The sequence below is a fragment of the Eubalaena glacialis genome, chromosome 2 (assembly GCF_028564815.1).
Source record: "Eubalaena glacialis isolate mEubGla1 chromosome 2, mEubGla1.1.hap2.+ XY, whole genome shotgun sequence".
Taxonomy (NCBI): Eukaryota; Metazoa; Chordata; class Mammalia; order Artiodactyla; family Balaenidae; genus Eubalaena; species Eubalaena glacialis.
In genome coordinates, this window is record NC_083717.1 from 10,433,481 (window position 1) to 10,454,828 (window position 21,348).

The following is a 21,348-nucleotide window of genomic DNA, read 5'->3' on the forward strand; positions in this document are numbered from 1 at the left end:
TTAAGCATAAATAATGTGTTGACTTTCATTAATTACAAAGTTATCAGTGTGTCTTCATTTTTGTTCACACCTTATATATGAATGTTAGAAAATGAATTATTCCTTTACACAAACATGATGTACATGAAATAATTACTTTAAAATATTTTAAATTCTGGATGATGATAATGTATAATATTAAACTATTTTTCAATGCAAAAAAAAAAATGTGTCCATAAGTTACACAGCCACTGTGATTTTTTTCTTTCTCTCTCTCTTTTTATCCCCTCTTCTGGTGCCTGTATTTCAGCCCTTTAGAAACTGGATCCTTTGCCTTTATTTCAAGCTTCATTTGGTCCTGCTGTTTAATTCACACCTGATGCCCTCCGAGTGACTTCTCTGAGAACCAGCCGGCTGCACCACACTGGCAGGGAGGTTTCCGATGGAAAAGGAGCGGCAGGAACCGATGAACAGTGTCAGAAACATTTTTGTATAAGTATAGCTAATGATCATCATTTTAATAAAAACACCAGGGGAACTAGAGACAAAAAGAGTGATACTGAACAATGTTTAGAGACCAAGCTTTCTTCAACGTACCCGCTGATGTTTACCTTTGTCATTTTACAATTCCCACCAATCAATGAAATGAAAAACCTGCTCGTTTTAAAACAGCCTGAGAGTACACCAATAATCTACATTCTCGATTGATTTATTTTTGCCAAATGAAAGTGTTACTGCCTACAGAATGAGTCTTGTCTTGGGCGGTGGGGACCAGATACCTATCCTTGTCAGGCTCTCAACTTTCAAAAGAGGAAAGGGATGGGGTCCCCTGCCCAGCTCAAGGGATTTGACCTCACTCATCACCCACCTTTATGGGGCAGTAACTCACCTTGGGCCTCACTCCAGGTAGCTGCCTGATCCTTAGCAATACTTAGAGAAAACTCAACCAGGGCAAATACCATTATAGAGGCTTGTTTGAAGACCATGTAGTCTAGCCATCCCTGGAAACCATCTAAGAGTTATTTGTGTATTAAGCAAAAGGCATATGTTCATATCATAGTTTTTAAGACAGTCTTTCTAGTTAAACTGCCCTTTTCCAGGATGGGTTTAAAGAAGATTCCATAAAATAGTTGTTGACTGCATTGTTTCACTCCCAAGCCCCCTCTTTTTCTTGTTAGCCATCCGCCTCTCCGAACTGTTTGAGTCAATTCAGTTTGCTTTGAACACTTTTATAAACACCAGCATATGGACCGGGTGCTGTGGACCTGGTCCATACCTCTTTACACAGACCTGAGGAAGGACCCATTCGGTGGTCTCATCCAGCACACCAAGTTATTTGCTTGTTCCTATGGTGCTGAACCTGTTACCTCTTTGTGTAAGCTACTTAGAAAGCTGGTCCACAAATTTGTGGACCATTTCCCAAACACACAGGACCTCGGTGCATGCCAGCTTCCCTCTCATCTCTCCCTTTGTCACGTTTCTCTCACGTACTCTTTTAGCAGTTGGATTTTTCTAGCGGTTGGGTTTTTCCAGTGTCCCCACTGGCTCTGGCCATTGCCTCCTGTGGGAGATTAATGAAACCAGGTGGAAAGTCACTGATTTGTGACATGTAAGTTAGGAGTCTGGCCAAAATGAAAAATAGAATCTTTGACCCTTCCAGCCTGCTTACATTTAACCGCACACGTATGCTCTTTGAAAGCTATGATTAGGTCCAGCCAGTGGCGCACACCATTAGTTACAGAGTTCCATTTCTGAAAGAGGGGTGATCATCTACCGTTAAACTCTGAGGTAAATAGAGAAACCGAACCAAAAGAGGTCACTAGGTAGTTCCAGAGTTTTTGAAAAAAGCTTTATAACTAGAGGTTACCCTGTGAAATGTCAAAAATAAACTATCGTGATGGGTTTTTTCTTTTTCCTTTTTATTCTCTAAACAAAAAGACTGCATTTAACCTGCCCAAAGGATCAATCACTGGGTAAAAACCAAGAGTTGGGACGAGAACAACAACGAAACACCTCTTAGGAATCCAGAGGTTCTGCCGTAAAAAGCAACATGTATTGGTTTTCTAGATGAGTGAGCATTAGAAGCAATTAGGTTTAAAAGAAAGAAAACACTCAATGGGTTTTCTTATATTCTTGTCCGTGTAGATAACTAGATCTAGGATTCAAGAAACTTAATCTTGCGTAAATAATTTTCAATTCGCAAATCAATTTTTAACATGTCATAATAAGGGTCACCAGATATAGTGTCTGTTTTTAGTCGACATTCAGCCGATCCCGGCGTGCTCACCTTTGCTCTCCACATTAGCCAGAGTTTAAAAACATCAACGTGACGTCCGCACTGTAAGGCCTTATCTCCGGTGTCGTAGGACAGGTCGTAGTGTTTATCTTGCTGAAAGAGGTAGGAGGCATGCATCTGGTTGCAACTCTGCATCAATCCCTAGAAGAGAAGAGAAAACTTAGGAAACTCTACTGACTTTATTAGGTATTCTATTAGATTTACATTGTGATGGAAATTATTAAGAAAAAAAATAAAAGAAAGAGGCACTGAATATCCTGGAGAAAGAATCAAATGAGAAAAAAAAATGAGGCCAATAACTGGATAGGATGGGCTGTTGTGATAGGTCAAGTCTATAGAATAAATGGCTAAGGGTCGGCTGTTACCAGAGGTTAACAACAGGGCATATATGTACTTTTACTCTCCTTTTTAAGAGAAGGCGTTTATCTTTTTTTAAATTTGTTGATTATTTTACTTAAGCTTTACAATACCCTTTATTATGGCTGGTTACTAATAATTCCCATCTTACAGATGAGACTGAATCTCAAAAACTTTATGTAAGCTGCTCTGTAAATTACACCTAGACATGGAACAGTTGGGATGTAAATCCAGGTCAGGCGAATTTCAGTGAGAAGGCATTTATTTTTTAAAAAATCAGTCAGAGTATAATGTTCATTGGGAGAATATCCTGATGTCCTGGTTTTGTTGTAAGCAAACTATTTTGGAAACTCTTTGGTTTTGTAAAATATTATTGGTGTGATTCTTCTACTGTTTCGTTCATATTTAGTTCAAGTACTTTATCATTTAGCTATAAGGGTTTGAGTTCTTCATGGATATCATAGTTTTTAAGACAGTTCATTGCTATCGTTTTTATAAGCTAAAATCTAAAAAAATAAAGACATTGCTACTCTGGGGTCTTCAACAGGGAATCCTTCAGATGTCACGCTCCTCTCTCAAGAGTGGTTAAAGCTTGCGCACCGTGTTTTCATACTCATTTGCTAATGGTAGTTACAGTAGAAAGTTTCATTGTCAATTACCATTAATTTGCCCTTGCACCACGCACGAGCTTACTATGGAAAATGGGTGGCAAAGCGATTGAACTATTCCAAAGACCAGTGAATGAATCATGTTCTCTGACTAAAACAGCATCGTTAGTCTCCTCACCACATTGCAATTTGTCTCGAACCACAGGAAGCCTTTGACGCTTTGATTATCCACAGTGTGATTGTGATTTTACAGAAACTTTGGCATTTACTTTTTTCTTTCGTGACTCACGACAAGAGAAGAAAAGACTAAACAGTGATAACTTCGTTGAAGTTAGAAGTGAGAGCCCTTTTTAAAAGTTCTCCAAACTAAAACAGAATGCAACTAAAATTGGATCTAGGTCCTGAAAGACCAGACGGAGTGTCCAGATGGTAGACAACAGAACTGGGCTCAGTCTTGTAGTTTGGCCTTCTTATTCAGTGGAATTCATTAAGTAATTTTTTTTTTGAGACTAGTAGAAATTCAATACAATGTAATTGTAATAGAGCAGTAGAATGACATTGAATTGGACTCGAAGACCAATGAGACTGGAAATTGCAATTGGTGCATCTATTTTGTTTCACGGTCACAGAAACTTAGCACCATTTTCCCCCAGCCATGCAAGCTCATGCTTAGGTGCCATCAATCCTAAGGGAGACCACTCAGGGAGTGCGGAATGATGGACAGACCAGACCAGCTTCTACTGGGATAGGAAAAGCAACGCAAAGCACATGACCTCTAGAAGGTGGGACAGCACCAGCCTCATTGTACAAAAGGATAAGTAAAAGTCACATAAAGGTGAGACAGTGTCCTGATTCCGAGCCATTATATCCTAAAGTATTTAAAATACGTGAATAAGCTGCTGGCTGTAAAACAGTTGCCGTCAAAGAAATTCCCCTGGTCAAGTAAACTTTGGAAACTATCATAAATACCTTCTTTTTAGATATTTATAATATATATCAGCAACTGAAGGCTCTGATATGCCCTGAAGTAATGAAACTTGTTTTTAACTCTTTAAGCTAATATATCCCAAGCTTTTTGAAAACCGAGAACTCTCTTAACACAGAGTACTTAATACCATCTTATAGCATTCCTTCCCCTCCCCCCCCTTTTTTTTGGCTACACCACAAGGCATGCAGGATCTTAGTTCCCCGAACAGGGATCAAACCCGTGCCCCCTGCAGTGGAAGCACAGAGTCTTAACCACTGGATCTCCAGGGAAGTTCCTATTCCTTCCCCTTCTATCTCTCTGTCCTCTTACTAGTAAGTGTTTGCCCAATGTCCATTCAGTCACCTCCCCTGATGATGAATTTATTCCTACATAAGTAATTCATTACTGGTTGGGCAGCTTAATTTTTAGACAAGCATTTCTTTTATTGATCCCAAGTCAGACCTCAAATCATGGTAATTCTGATTTTACCATCAAAGCTGTACCATCCAGTGTTACTAACCCAGCTCCCTGAAGCGCCAAGCAAAAACGAATCTCTCCCACTTGAGTCATTTATGCTGCAAAGGCTGCCTTCCTCTCAGCCCTTTAAATTAAATTTTTTTAGATGAAACATCTTTAGTTCTTTCAACCACCTCTCTTCCATGTTAACTAATGTTCCTCACTGTTCGAGCTCTAGCTTGATGGGGTTCCCTATACGATTTGACACTAACCTAAGCAAACCACTCCAGGTGTGGTTTAACCAAAGGCCAGTGGGGAACTGCCATCTCCCTCATCCTGAAGCTCCACCTCTTTTACCCCATTACTATTTTTTGAATGGTATTTCTTTCTTGACCCACCGTTGACCCTGCAGAGTACAAACTAATGTCCTACGCCTTTTTCACAAGTACAACAATTTAGCCATTCATGGAACACGCCTGTCTCGTCTCGTCAAAATACAACCATCCTATATTTGGACAGAAAAGCAGGACCTTACAATTATCCTAATTAACAATCTCCCCTTTTTGTGGATGCGGCTCACTGTTCCAGCCTGTAAAATCATGCTGGTTTTGTCACTACACACATTTACTCTATACAACCCCACCTATGGACCAGGCCACGAGTCAGGAAAGACATACCTCTTCTCTAACCAGGAGAGCAGAGCACTGCAAAGGGACGCCCATCATCTTATGTGGATTCCATGTCACAGAGTTGGCCCTGAAGGAAAGAAGTCACGTTAAGAGGGTGGCACCCGTGACGGGCACAGAGGACCCTGTGATGGGCAACAGGGCTCGAGGTCCTTGGCACTGTTGCTCAGACTCCAGCATGGCATTAATTTACAAAACGAGGAGTGGACTCTTCAATCTACAACTTTTTCTTCGTCTGCGGAGACAGTAGGTGAGCGCTAGTATCTCCATTCAGCCCCCACGGTGCTCTGAGAGCCTCTCGGAGTGACTGGGGATCATCCAGTCCAGGGTCCCTCCCGTTGTCACCACGGAGCAGGGCACCAGGCAGGGGCCCTCATGTGCCTCCAGTGTCCCTGCTTCTGACCCAACAGCTCTGCCCTGGAGCTCAGAGCAATGGCTCATTCCACAGCTGAACTTTGTTCTTTTCCCAACCTAGTTCCTCCTTCTTCCCATTCAGTCAATTACCAAATGTCTCACATGTGTCCTTTCGTAACAGCTTCTAGCTTATCCCCTGCTTCCATCTCTTGTCTCATGCAGAGATATCCTTCTGGACCGCAGGGGAGATGAGCTACGGCTCCTACAGCAGCTTTCAATCTATTGTGTTCCCAACATACTTGATAAACAGAATGCTCTCTCATCAGTAATAGCGATTCTCAGCTCAGGGGTTTATGCTATTTGAAAAGCCTAAACCATAGTCCTGGTACAGAGTCCTTTAATAATAATAATTATTATTATTATTTTAATCTGGATATATTGTCTTAACTGATGCTTGGTTTCCCTTTCATCCTCCACCCAGTACCATAGTGATTTTCTAGCTCTGTTTACGGCCCTCTCCTCTTTTCTTTCGCCTCCGGCCTAAATTCCAAACTGCAGGGTATGGCTCACGGTGTCCACACAGGTGACCCCAGGCCACGGGGCCCGTCTTGAGTCCTGTCAGTTTGCCGTACCACTTTCCACCACACCAGAGTATGTTCTGTTCTCAGAAAATTCTATTCTCATGCTCCTGGGTCTCCTAGGGCTGTTTCCTCTTCCTAGAATGTCATCTCCTGTTGCTTCACTTGGTTAAATGCCACTTATTCTTTAAGGCCGATCAAGTACTGTCTCTGCAGCCTTCTTCAACTTCCCGCTGTGCTCTTCCAAACCCGTCCTCCTCCAGCTCCCGGGAAAGCAGCTGCTCACTTCACAGGAGTCTCTGCGCATGTCTTCTGAGAGACAGAGAATCCTTGAGGAAGAGCCTCAGGAACGCGACCTTGGCATAAACAGACTCACAGGAGGAAGGAGAGTAGTAGGACCGTCCGTGGCAGCTGTCTCCAGGGCGCTGCGTGTTGCCGGCCCTCTCCTGGCTGAGCGGCAGACTCCCGGCACTCAAGGTGTGAGAACCTTGGGAAGAAATGAGATGCTGGGAAAGATCCCATTCATCTAGCTGATGAATGGCGGTCATCGCTGGCCAGTCAGAGAACACTTACTGGCCTGGGGATCTTATGTGAATGGATGAATAGTCCAGCTCATTGTCTGGTCTTCCTTTAGCTTTGACACTGGCTGTCAGATGTGTTGGAATCAGGGAAAGAAGCGAAGGCAGTTCATGGCCAGATGGCTACCCCCCTGCGTGGTGGACTAAAAGACTTCAGGAATAATAATTTAAAAAAAAAAAACCCTGATATTGAAAAGCTCCTTCCAGGAAAACTTCTCCTTGCTCTTTAGAATGACCCCGGAGTCAAGAAACCTGGGCTCTGAGCAGTAGGAAAATAGTGGTTAAGGGAGGGGAGCTCGAGTTTGTATTCAGCTTCTATCACTTCCTGGCTGTGCAACCTTGAGCAGGTTACTTAACTTCTCTGTGCCTCGATTTCCTTGTCTCTCAAAGGAGAATAATAGTCAATTGTTTGGGTAAAGGGCTTATAACTGTGTCCAACACACAGTAAACATCAAATAAGGTTGGCTCTTGCTACTGATTTCAACTCTGTCACTCACGAGCTTTGTGACACTGGGCACACATACACTGTCATTCTGTACATTCTATAATAGTCTATAGCTAGATGCCTGATCCTGATGAAACGCAGCTTTCTCAGTAATGGCACCTGATGGAGAAGAAAATAGCTGTTCTCCACGGCTCTGACTGAGGGTGTTTATTTCTCTGCAGCGGCCCATTTGTCTTTCTAGACTAGAAGCTGCCAAGACTCACACCGACCGGTCACTGAATTCTCTCAGAGGGGCTGCCTCATAAAGGTGCAAAAAGATGCACAGAGTGATTCAAAGACAGGGCATTAGTTTACTGGAGAAATGTTAGCAATTTGGGAAAAACAGCCTCGGGTTCATTTCAAAATGTTTTGCCCTGGGATTCAGTCCTCTGTGATTTTCCGTAAGTTGGAGAGAGCTGAGCCCCCTAGGGCCGTTTTGAGACATATCCCAGTGCCCTCATTGGCACCTCAAACTCAGAAGATCCCAAGTGAACTCGTTAACTTGCTCCCTCCTCATCCTTCAGATCTTTTCTCTCTCCTCTATCCTGGACCTCGATTCCTCACACCAGTTTCCTCCCAAGCGTCCAGCTCCAAAACCTTAGTGTTTTGGTTTCATTCCCTTTTTTTCCCTCTACTGATATCACCCCTTGCAGTTTTTTTTTTTTTAATTCTGTATAAAGCACTTTATTCTGTAGTACTTTGGTGCTAGATTGTGTGTGTGTGTGTGTGTGTGTGTGTGTATGAGAACCATTTGGAAAATTTTCAGTATTCACACGCTAACTACATTTATTATGTATTTACTATTGACAGGCACTGCTCTAATTGATTCAGATGGATTCATTTATCTAATCCATACAACAGTAACCCTGTGAGGTACGTACTGTTATTGTACCAGTTTTAAAAATGGAGAGACACCTTGCCCAAGGGTACACAACCAGCAAGTGGGATTCAAGCCATTGCCTGTCTACAAAGGGTCCTTGCTCTAACCATGACCTAATGCCACAGGTATTCACTCAAAACCCTGGAGAGTGTGCAGTGTTTCCTCGGGATGTGACTGGTATATGCATATTGAAAAAGTTCCCCAGGCAGTTTTGATATACTCCCAGAATGATGGTGGTAGACTCTTGATGCAAAACACCTTTGAGAAAGGTGTTTTATATGCAACAAGCTAAAGCTAGCTCAATCAAAGACGTATCCAAAAAAAATGTCCTTCACGCTTTTCAACATGATACACAAAACTGTAAAATCTGTCAAAGAGGAAACTCTCTGGAATTTCCTAAAATATTAGAAAGTACAGCAAGGCAAAAAAAAAAAAAAAAGCATTAGATGCAAATCGTGCTTCAGCATTTGTAACACCTGGTGTTCTTAGTGTAACCGGAGTACGACTTTTCTATATACACACACAAGATATTTCAGAAGCAACTGAAGGAAGCAGAAGCAGTGGTTCTTTAAATTACACTGAAGAGCAGGTCTCTGATAAGGCAACTCTCCTGGGTTCATCTCCTCCTTTGCCTCACTGCTGCTGCGGCTGCTCTGGTTCCCACCCTCAGCATCTCTCCCCTCCGCTACCTCCTGCACCTAGACCTCTGTGCTGCCCAGTAGCTTCTAGCCAGTCCTGGCCTCCTTCTCCTCTTGAATCCAGAGGAGGCTTTCCAAAGCGCAGGTAATGCCACTCCTCTCCTCGGACCCGCACTATGGCTGCTACGGCAGGGCCTCTCCAGGTTTTCTCCCCAACCCAAGAAACAGAACGCTCTCCATGCGTAATAATGGCTCACACAGCAGTGGTGCTCGGCTCAGGGATTTACGGTGATCTGGACTTGGCTCTGCGGCCAGGCCCTCCGCTGAGACTCACTGGGCAGGACTTCTTTTGGACCCTCCACTAGCTCTCTGGTCACTGCCATGAATCCATCTCAGTCTCCAACCAGACCTGTCTGAACTTTCGCCAAGGATCCTCTCAAACCTCCGTGCCCCTGGTCTTCACCTTCACGCCCTTCTTCCACTTCTGCCTGATGAGGCTGCAGTGCCCACCCCCGGGGGCAGGCTTCCTCTCCTCTAATAACCCTGGTTAGAAGGAATGATCCGTCTCTTGAGCCTTTAATTCCTCTGCCTTGAATTGTAATCCGTGGTTGACTGCAGTCTCCCTACTAGATTCTAAACCCTTTGAAGATAGGTTTCGTGTCGTATTTGACTTTGTGCCCGCGCTGTGCCTTGTGATGTGGCTTGCCTGTGACAGAGGTCCGGTAACTGAGTTTCAGGAGTGGGAGTGAGAGTAATAGTTGGTAATTTGGCAGAATCTGTGCTGGAACCTTCAGCTTGGCCAGAAAGTCTTGAGAGTGGACCACAACAATGGGCTCTTCCAGGTACACAGCAGCCTGCTGCCGGGAGGGATTAAAGAAGGGTCCCTTACAGTGCCCAGAAACATGCTCTGGCGTGCCAGGGCTCCCGGCACCCTCTCAGCCACAGCACCCCTAAAGAGCTTGACAGCGTTATCAGGGAAGAAAGGTGCTCTCTGAGAACTGGGTTGGTTCTCGAAGGGGATGCCAGGCAGGGCTCCGGGTGCCTGTGCCATTTTGTTATGAGGACGGTACTCTGGGATCCCTGGGACCACTGGTCCACCTCTGGATTTGGGGACAGGAATCGACCACAGATTTCCTCCACTTTAGAGAGAGTCCTAGTGCTTGGAAAAACGTAACATCTCAAGTGAGGCAAATTTCTTTCCTAAACGTGTGTCCATGCACATTATGGCCGGGGCTGTCCCGTGGCCTTACAATCTTATTCACCAAAGAAAGTGTGCCTTTTGCTGATGAGTCACTGAGATGGATTCTCTCAGATCGATGGATGGCTGAGGGGGTTCGGCTCAAACCCCCCGACCCAGGATCGAACCCGTGCCCCCTGCAGTGGAAGCTCGGAGTCCTAATCACTGGACCGCCAGGGAAGTCCCGACAGTCCCTCGTTTTTAAAAAAGACTTCCTGTTTGGCTATTCCACTTAGTAGATTTACTTACAACACAGTTTCAAGACTTGTGGCAATTAGAGAGGACGCTATGTCCCATGACGAATGTTCTAAGCTTTGCTCTCCAAAGTCTTTAGTCTTCAGGACAAAAGCACATGGGTGTTTATCTTTCCAAGACCCAGGGCAGGTGAGTTAGTGAGCTTTCAGGTCGTCATTGGCCAAGGGTGCCCCACGCTGGCCATCAGCACTTGGAGTCACAGCTGGTGTGAAAGGTACGGTAGTAACAGCCTCTCACTTTTTGGGCTGCTCAATTTAAAGGGACTCAAAGACGAGAAGGTTCCGTGTCCAGGCCACTTCTCTCGACAGCACGTCAACTGAATTCTTGTTCTGATCCTCTGAACAGGCATCTTCTGAATGGTTCTCTCTTCTTCATTCTCTCTCACTGTTTAGCTCACTGCCTCGTCCTCGAGCTTCTGGTTTCAGGCAGATCTTCGTGAAAGAAGGAATTCAGTCCAATGGACCAGAAGCAGAGACCTAGAGCTGGCTGCCTCTGGGAAGGGGCCGTGCCTGTCCTCATCCTCTCACACCGGAACTGGCACCTGCAGTCAGAGGGCAGGCAGCAGACTCCGAGACACAACCCTGCTGACCTGCGCCCGGGCTCGCCTGTCCAGCCTTCTTTCCGCTCATGCGGCGGAGTGCCCCAGACTGTGCCTCTGCCCTCCTTCCGCACCCATGGCTTCTCTACGTGTGAGTGGGCCTGGATGTCACACAGCACACCCTGCCATTCATTCTGGCCCGGCTGCCCTGCCTGCCCAGTGCTCCCAGACGCTTCTGAGCTCCACCAGCCTCTCTTCTCACCTCGGGACAGAAATTGTGCCAAGATGTCCAGAGGCAGAGCCAGTGGGCAACTCTTCCTGGGCAGCATCTGGCTACTGGGTAGGGCACAGTGGGCAATGGGCAGCCCTGGATGAATCCAGGCTTTCTCAGTTGCCTGGAGTGTCAGAGCTCACCACTATCCTTGACCTGCCATGTTGTGATGGGAGAACCAGGAACTCTGAGCTCCCTCTGCACGTGGGCCAGAACTAAAGGCTGAGGCTGGTTTTGCATTCTGGAATTCTTCTCCTTTTTCCTTTGGCCCTGAGTAGGCTTTACGCTAATCAAAAATTATTTCCTTTGTATTTTGCAGCTTTTCTAAATGGTCTACTGCTTAGTCTCTGAATAAAAGGTGCTTTGCAGCATCAAACGGAGCTACACCAGAAAAATTATTATGGGGATGAAACTATCAGATGATGTTATCACAAGCAGGTTTCACTTTAATTAATGGGGCCATGTTAAACCCCAAACTCCTCTTTCAACACTGATAACTTACAATATGCTTATTTGCTTCACAAAATTATTTATTGGTTTCTTTAAAGCAGTGGATATTATCCTCTCATGAAACATGAAAGCTATATATCTCCCTAGAAAACAGTGGACAGCCTGAAGTTTTAAACAGTTTTGGTAGTTGGTTCAGAGATCCCAGGAAGGTCATTCCTGAGTCCTCTGGCCAACCATGGGGGCCAGTTAGGAATCTCTATGTTTGAGAAACATTCCACTTGGGTCACTTGGTATGGGATTTAATTTCTTCGTTGTCTGCACATAATATTCATGCATACATGAGCACATAAGGCACACAGGCACTGCAGAGAATGGGCTCATCTGTACACCAACAGTTCTTGGAAATTGGGTGTAATTTGCTTTTCACATTCAGCTTTCACACTTTACGTTGTTAACAAGAAAAATGTGTGTACCTCTCCACGCCGCTCAGTTTCCACTTGTGTTTCCGGGACATCAGTAATCCCCCACCCCAAGCTGCCTGGAAAAGGGAGAGCATACAAAAAAAAAGACAGTGTTTTTCATTGCCTGGATTTCTAGAGTTTGGTGTCTTCCGGAACGGCAAGCATTGCGTAGGGTGAAAGGTACAGCCTCAACCCCAGGTAACTTGGAGATTGGCCACTAGACTTCCAAAGGTTAAATTGGGGGGCTATTCTAAGGTCTCAGGCTCCACCTCAGATTTCTATGGATGTAAGGAGTCAAACATTTCCTCAGGCTGCATGAGAAGGAGAAAGATCCTCCCCCAACCCATCACCACCACTCAGTCTTAGTGAAGCTCATAATCTTAGAACTAGAAACCCTAGTATCTCCACAGTTTAGAGTAGATAAGATGGGCTGGGACCCTTTAAACTGCTTTCAAGTTGCAAGGAAAACTCTTTTTGACAAGTCTGCATGATTCCAGGGGGAGGAGACAGCTTCACAAGCCTATTTTACTGATGTGTAATTTTGGATAAGATAAACCAAAGCCAAAACAAAACTAACAGCCGGAAAAAAAAAAAAAAAAAACAAGCAGACAAGACTTGTAGCAATCAGTTGAACAATTAGAATGTGCCCCTTTAAAAATTTGTACTCAAGTTTGAAGATTTGAATTGGTGTAATGCTCTCCCTCAAAGATAAGATGTAAAGATGGAGAGTCATTGGAAAATGTTAACATTCTTTGGGTGTAAAAATAATCCTGGGATAATTTTAAAGAAAAAAACTGGGTATAATTGCATTCTTTTCTTTGTTGTAATTTCAGTCCTTTTACACTTTGAAAAATTATCCAATTTTCCAAATGTGTAATATTTTAAGGTTTTTTTCCAGTTTAATTATAGAATTATAAACACTAAGGATAATGAGCGGTAAACTTGGTATGTTTCAAAGAAAGCTAATACAACTGGTTAAAAGATCTCCTACTTCTATTTTAAGTAGAAATTCTGGAGGAGAGCCTACTGCATCTGCTGGCTCGGGACACACATTGCTGCTTTTAAGGCTGCCAGGATAATCCTCTTCCTGAATCAGCTAGTGAGGTTTCATAGGCTCTCCAGTTCCAAGACCCAGGTCACTGATGGTAGTTGGGTCTGTCCACCTTTTCTCAGTGTCTTCCTGTGTGAAATAAAGGGGTCTCTGGTAGGCTAAAGAACAACTCACACTGTGAATCAGGGAAGGAAAAGAAGACTGGAAACTGCGAAGCAGGGTAACTCTGGGGTAATGGAAATTTACCTAACTTAGACTCTGGAGGTTTTCTGCTCATTAAGAAAGAGGAATTAATTTGGTCTGAATGCTTACTATAAAGCCAAATGATCTACTCAGTAACAGTCTACTCTATAACATAAGCCTCTTGCACCAGAATGTAAATCAATTTATGCTTCCTTCGTGGAGAAAGTCTCACAATGGAAAACACATCAGCTGAACCAAGCATCGTGCTTAGAGATGATTTGGCACTGATTCCTTATCTCATGGTGGGTCCTAAACAGTTTGCAGAGAGCAGCTGATCTTGGAGCCACACTTGGAGTCATACCAGTCTAAACTTTAATCCCTTTAGTCCGTCCTTCTAAAAGTTGACATTTTTTTTCATTTGGAAATGTCTTGATGGGTGCATCGCCATTATTTTTTGGTGTGACTAACCCTGCAGTCAAAACATCTCATACATAGTTTATCTTACTAGCTGACCAAGATAAGAAATTGGAAATTTGGATTCATATTTCCTAGCAAGTTGTCAAGTCCGCTTTCCTCTTTGATTATACTAGTCTCTGACTTGAGCTGAAGTTTTTCATCCATTGGATTTCCTATATAAATGCAACTCCTATTTACTCTTTGGATCATTCTCATAGGGAGGTAAGCTTTGCATGTGTGTGACTGTGTGTGTGTGAACATAGGCCATATTCCTCCTTGGACATTGTGGTCCAATGAATTGAGAACTAAGTGCCCAGCTCAGGTCCTGGTCATAGAAATAAGAATATTATCCTGTTGGGAAAGTTAAGGCATAATCGGCCTCAGACTGGTTCCAGCGAATGTTATGCACTGTGTGAGTTGTGTACTACTTTGTCTCTGCAATTTTTAAAAGCTTAACTATCACCATCCTGCAAATAAACTCCTAAAGTAAAAAAATAGAGAGAATACATTTCACTCCATGAGCTCCAGGTGAAAAATGTGCAAGGACATTTTAGTGGCAGTCCCTATGGGATACTTACATCCACGTGCATCCAGATCTTATACTTTTTGCAAATGTCAGCAACAGCTAACAGGGGATCGAACGCTCCATACACGGTGGTCCCAGCCGTGGCACTCACAAGGAAAGGGACAAATCCCTGTGCAAATGAGAGAGCCCCAAATAATGTAAAATGGGGGGTCAAAGGATTCTTTTAAAAAGCTGATAAAAAAAAACAGTGGACATTCTCCTCCTATCATACACGTCTGCATTTTTGGAACCATCAGGAGGGTTAACAACACCTTGGAGCCTAATAGGAATGATGTTCATTTTCCAGGGTCTAAGTTCTCCAGGCCATTCTGTTGGCCCTGCCAGTTGCCTTATGAGAACAGACATTCTGGTTCTCAGAAGAGGCTACACTGGACTCAGAGGTGAGTAAGCTTAGTGGTGCCCACAAACCATTGATATATTCCAGGGAGACTTTCTGCCCTTCCCTACCCCACCCCCGCCTACTTTTCTAATCTTCCTTTTTCATAACAGGGCTTCTGAACGTAATAAATCTTCCAGAGTAAGCCGTCAAGAGGACAAAGGGAAGGAACTGTGACCAGCCCATTATTCCTATTTGGAGTCTTAGAGGAGAGGATTCACTTGGGGCTAAACAGTAAGCCATGACTTTTATCCGTCTAAGTTGGCTCAGTCTGTCTGGCCGTGGCTAAATGAAAATTGATAGAAATAATAGGCCGCTGCTGAAAGATGGCCGAAGAATGCCTCAAATTCATGATGGAACCTGACGTTACAGAGTCAGACTTTAGGTGGCAGCAAAGGTTTATGTGACTAGAAGTGGTTCCAGTACCAGAACAAGGGGAAAGGATGCGGCTGCCACTTTGTAGGGGGGAAAAGGGCATATGAAAATTAATAATTATTCCTGAGATCCTAATAGTACAATTCGCGTGTTATGTCGTTGAACTAGGAACTGTAGATTAGATCTACTAAAAGCTCTGGCCTGTGAACCATCCAGGGATGTAAATGACTTCCTAGAGCTTTGTAGGAATTTTTAGCAGGTCTTCAGAAATTGTCACTTCTAAAAAAAAGTACTGAATTGCTTCCTGAAAAATAAGGTGTTTGAAGGGCCAACACATCAGCATGTGTCTAGGCAGGGAATATTGGCCCTTTTCAAATAACCACACACAGTAACTCCCATATGCTAAATTAGCTTCCTGGGATTTTCCACTTGTGAATACAGTCTTTCCAATGTGTCTGTTTAATGCCAATCCTCATCACATGGGAAGAAAAATCCTTTGGAAACTGTTACAGTATCACTGTGTATGGTATTTATTCAGTAACTTAGACTTGTTCAAAGCAGAGCCTATCACTCAGAGAAATAAGTAATGACAATGCAAAATTCCATATTCTCTTTTAAAAATAAAACAAAAATGTGTTCTCTACCGGATGGAAACAGAAATACATACAGTCAGCTTGTTATGGGCTGGATAAATCTCCCTTCAAAAACTTACTTTTTGTTTGGCTTCAAGGATCCTTCTTTCAAGATCAGATGGGATCATTTTCCCCCTGAAAGGAAAATAAGTATATCAAGTTTGCTTTGAATAATTTCCTTTGTTGCCTTTACAAGGAGCCGCAGGAGGGTAGAAGTCCAACCTTAAATCATTGATAATAATGACCAGTTAGAACAACTGCTCAGTTGTTTCCAGAAAGAAAGGCATTTCCTCCCTGAATGATGCTGGACTGTAATTTCTGACACGTTTAGGAGATGCCTGACCTCACTGTCGACGTGTCTGTCCGCTCTGCACAGAGCCTGCTTTTTAGGTCATTTCTTAATTTGATTAAAACAAACCTGCTTTGGAGCAAGACTTTGGGCACTGAAAGCAGAGTTCAGAAAAAGATTTGCATTCCAAATCTTCCAGTGAATGGACCTGCCATTGCACATAGAGATGAAACGCCAAGAAGAGAAAATCCGCTCTGAATCATTTGGATGAAAATATTGTCAAAAGCTACCTAATTACATTCCAAGGGCTAAAAGCACAAAGCAGGTCAAGAACTCATGGACTCAAATGTCAAACAGGCAGACAGGCATTGGAGAAAGAAACATCCTTTCATCTCTGAAATGTTTCTTTCCTAAAATAGAAACCCAGATAGTACTTTGCTTACTATAAAACCTCGCTATTATAATAATCAAAGGAGTTGATTTCTACAAGAAGTTAGATGTGTCTAGACGTGTGATCTTAGTCAAGTTGCTGAATTTCCCTGTGCGTATTATTATGACCCCTGGAACATAGTGATAATAATATTACTTATGGAGTTATGAGGATTAAATGAGTTAATAAATGCAAAAAAATTTTTTAAAGTGCTTGGCATATGGGAAGTATTCCATAAATGTTAGCTTTCATTGTTGAGATTGTCATTATGCGTTATGACATTCCTACCCCAAGATTTTGGGGAAAAAAACCAGGCAAAGGACAGAGTAGCAGCATGTTACTGGAGGCTGTGAACTATTCTTTAAACCAAAACAGCTCTCTTGACATTGCTAAACTGGCTAAACTTTTCACATCTGGGCCATTGATCTAGGTTTGTAAAAGACAATTTGGAAAAATAAATGATGGGGAGGAGTTTGTCACAATAAATGGTTGGGGAGGCTACTGGCATTTAGGGGACAGTAAGTGAGGTTTTGGAATGTGTCACTAGCTCCATAGTCATTTGTGGTGGCCCTTGTGATTTTAGGTAGATATAGATTTAGACACAGAGCAAGCATTTGGGCTACTCCATTAGAGCTTCTAGTGTGGTCTTGCTTAAGCTTTACCTATTGAAATATGTTGTCTTATTATAAACTACTTCTCTAACCTTGCTCCTTATTTTAAAAAATTTATTTATTTATTTTTGGCCGCGTTGGGTCTTGGTTGCTGTGCGGGCTTTCTCTAGTTGTGGCGAGCGGGGGCTTCTCTTCGTTGCGGTGCGCGGGTTTCTCATTTTTGTGGCTTTTCTTGTTGCAGAGCACAGGCTCTAGGTGTGCAGGCTTCAGTAGCTGTGGCACATGGGCTCAGTAGTTGTGGCTCGCGGGCTCTAGAGCGCAGGCTCAGTAGTTGTGGCGCACGGCTTTAGTTGCTCCAAGGCATGTGGGATACTCCCGGGCAAGGGCTTGAACCCGTGTCCCCTGCATTGGCAGGCGGATTCTTAACCACTGCGCCACCGGGGAAGCCCCTAACCTTGCTCCTTTTTATAAAAATAATTTGGGCACAGTGTGTAGGTAAGTTATATTTTCTACAATTTTCATTTCAGGCTAACAAAGAAGGTATTACATAATAGTTGGCATATAAAGCAGACATTGGGTCTGAAAGCATGGAGAACCACTGAGTTTTGTGAGGCTGTTTTCCAAAGAAAGGCAGTTAAAATGCAATTACCTGGCAATGGCAATGGACACATAACCAGTGATTAGTCAGTTGGGCTGCAATGGACCAAAGGGCATTATATTTGGTGCTGAGGGTATGACTCTAATTCAGAGCAGCCCACCTTTGGGGAACTTCTGTGAGATGGGCCTCTGAAGGAGGGACAGAGGGAATGGAAGGGCAGGCTTTGGTGGGGGGTCGGGGAAAGGGCTCTGGAGGCCCTTTCATGCCCTACGTGTCTCCCTATACTTCACAGCTTGGCTTGGGAGCGTCCCTCAAAGCTGTGATATTTCAGCCTCTCCTACATCTGGCTGTGCTAAAACACCTTGGTCCACTGTGATAGAAACAAAAAGTTCAAATTTCAGAGGACATTCAGGTCTTATATTTACCTTTTACATCAAGTTTTAAGTACATTAAAATTGCCGTAGTATTTTTGTAGGCAAACATAAAAACTGAGAGAGAGAATTCTCAGAAATTGTTTGCAAGTCCCAAATGTTACCTAGTCTACCACAACTAACCTTCTCTGCCTTGGAGAGTTTTGGGGAGACTGGCCTGACAATTGCTATTTGCTCACTAATCACATCTGGATATTTTGTGAAGCCCAGGCAGTAAGACCTCATGGAGAAGTCACAGATTAGGGGACATCAGAATTGCGAGGGGCTGTAGACCTCTTTCTAGTCTAATTGTCTCATTTTTCAAATGAGGAAACAGGACAAGAGAGTCACCTGTGTGACAGCCCAGGATCAGGTAAAGGCTGGCTTTACCTAGAAAGAAAATGCCGAGCTTCCAGAACAAACTCAAAGGGCCAAACATATAGGAAACCTCTTTAGAAAGGTTATTGTCTTTTAAAATAAGATAAATCCTTTGAGAAAATATCTGGCTTTCATGGATCGGAGGTGTCATTCAAACCTGCCGGGAAAGCAGTAATGAACATACAGTCTGTCCCATTTCCATATCAGGGCAGGGAGAAGGGACAGCCTTGTCAAATAATCAAGTCCAAGTGTTCGCTTCTCGCAGAGTGGAAAGCTCTGGGTGTGCTCTTAACAGGTAGGCTCCAGACTTTGCCAGGCATTCGGCCGTCCAAGCCCATATTTGTTTTGTCCACTTAGGAACCCAGAGCCTGGCACACTGTGGGTGGCAGATCGACATCTGTTGGAGGTATATGAGTAGAAGGAAAAAGTTTCACCCTAGGATTATATTAATATGTTCACTTTACCTTAGAGACTGACCAGACTGCTAGTATGGGGACGCCTGGAGACAAAACTTTTCACCTCTCCAGTTAGAATTGGATGAATTACTTTAGAACAATGGTTTGTAAAATTTAGCATGCATAAAAGTCATCTGTGTATGTCTTTAAAATGTATATTCCTTGGCCCTGCTCTTAGGGATTTTGATTCAGGAGGTCAGGTATAGGGCCCGGGAATCAATTCATTCTACAAATTAATTTATTGAGGCCTCATTATGTGCCAAACACTGTTAGGGGTATGGGGCACCAGGGTTAACAGGCCAGCTTTTACTCTCCAGGGCTTACACGCTAACAAGGGAGACAAACAGTGACAAGTAAATAGACAAACACGCATAGCAATCTGCGTTTCTAACAAGGAGATGGTGACACAGGCAGACCTAGGTCCACGTGTTGAGAAACACTGCTTTAGAAATGGAAGTTTTAGCCTGGTAGGTATTTCAATCATTGTGTAACAGACTAGCCAAGCACTTTCCACAGGACCCAGGGTTTTGAGCCATCACGGCTGTAGGGCAGCAAGCAGAAGGAGGTCCAGAAGTGGCATTGTGCATCCCCGCCTGCCCATGTGCTGTGGAGGGAGAGAGAGCGGGGTGACACCCAGCAGGCTGCTCTGAGGATTAGAAGCTGTCTGGCAGTCCTGGCTTTTCCAGACAAGCATGTCTTGGTGCAGGGCAGCTTTGGATGACAGCTGTTGCATCACATATGTCTGGTCTAGAGGTATTTCCATAGCAAAAATGCATATCTCTTCTGCTTACCCATGCAGCCTTTAAGTACCCAATTAAGCTGTGACTGATGCTTTGCGATGCTCTCTCTGTTAGGTGTTAGTGTTTAAGAAAGGACTGCCATTAAAGTGAGGACTGTTGAATCAGACTGCTGCTTCGGGTGTGGCTGTTTGGCACTGAGATTCTTGATCTTGTGATAGTCTTTAAAAATTCACATGATGCTCTCACTGTCACGTATACGGAAGTCAGCACCTTACATTGTACACGTGAAACTTTTATAAATACGATAAACCAATGCTACCTCCATAAATTTAAAAAAAAGGAAATTAAAAAAGATTCATGTGATGCTCTAGGGTCAGATAACTTCATGAAGTTGCCTGGGCAAAATCCCACACTGCCAGCTACAGCTGCCAGCTGGAAGAACCTTCTCTTTGTGGAAAGAAGCAAAGGGCACAGATTACCCCGTGTGCGGACTCTGGACCCAGATGCATGGCTATCTTCCCATGGCTCTGATGGGAAAAACAATCTTACCAAAAGAAGCATGTTACTGGGGAATGCAGATCTCTGGGCAGGCATCCAAATGGTCACAAATCGGGTGCCTGAGCCTTTGGTGACCCTGCACCTTGGCCCTGCTGAACTATAATAATTCTACCAACCTTTCCTAAGTGCTTAGAGCTTGGCTCTGTTCACAGAGATTTGTGTGCAAAGAAGAAAGGATGCGTGATCCTTCGCGTTAGAAATTGACTAACGTTACGACCACTGTTAATAGCAGCAGTCCCAGCAGTGATAACGAATTACCAGTTTTAGAAGCAGTCCCTGCACTATGCCTTACTCCTGATCTTTGCCACTCATGCCAACCCCGCAAGAGAATTTTTACTGTCCTTACTCTGCAGATAAGGAAACTAAGGCTCATCGAAGTGGAAGGATGTGGTTAAAAGCTTGGAATGTGGAGATAGTAACCAGGTTTCCGCTCCAGACCCTATGCTACTTGTGTGTATTTGAAGAATTCAGTTCCTCTGTTTAGTTATTTATAAATTGATATTACTAGTACCTCCCTCACAAGGTTTACATGAGGATTGAATGATACAGTAAATATCACACACTGTAAAGCACTAAGTATAAAACTCTGCCTAGCATATAGTAACCAGTCAATACATGTTAGTCTCATTGTTATTACTAGTAGTACTAGCATTGTGTGACTTGCAGGGTGTCACACAGTTAGTAGGGGCAGATTTCAAACTTAGAGCTGTATTCTGACATCAGATCCCGGGGTTCTCAGTGCTGCACAATAAATGTCTTCCGAAGCATTTATGGGGTTTATAAAAAAATGCCTACTACCTTGACTTAACAAGAAACCTTTCAGGTTGAGTCCTAGAATTGTAATGATGTAGGTAATATTTCCACTGTGGTTTTTTGGACTGAGTAGTTCCTTGATCCCAGTTCTTATTGCTGTTAGTACTGAGTAGTAAAATAAGAAAAACATAGACCGTCCCGCTAAAACTTGTCACTCTATCATCCTTAGATGATATTGTTCTATGTAGCCCCCAAAGGCTACAGGAGTAACAGAAAACTGCTAGTTTTTTGTTTTTGTTTTTTAACTAGTCAGTGCTTAGCAAGACTATTTCTTTAACATTGATTGTAATGTAGATTAAGCAAGGGAAATTCATGGACTGAAGTGAATTTTCAA

At 43.4% G+C, this 21,348-nt stretch overlaps 1 protein-coding gene across 1 annotated transcript in view; it reads right to left on the minus strand.

Moving 5' to 3' along the window:
- Window positions 1-21,348, minus strand: part of GAD2 (glutamate decarboxylase 2) — a 67,848-nt gene that overhangs the window by 9,527 nt on the left and 36,973 nt on the right. The window contains exons 9-13 of the mRNA XM_061181577.1: window positions 15,813-15,867; window positions 14,342-14,458; window positions 12,086-12,150; window positions 5,341-5,419; window positions 2,267-2,416 (exon numbers count right to left, since the gene is read on the minus strand). Coding sequence (XP_061037560.1) covers window positions 2,267-2,416; window positions 5,341-5,419; window positions 12,086-12,150; window positions 14,342-14,458; window positions 15,813-15,867 — 466 coding nt within the window. The remainder of the gene's footprint in view (window positions 1-2,266; window positions 2,417-5,340; window positions 5,420-12,085; window positions 12,151-14,341; window positions 14,459-15,812; window positions 15,868-21,348) is intronic.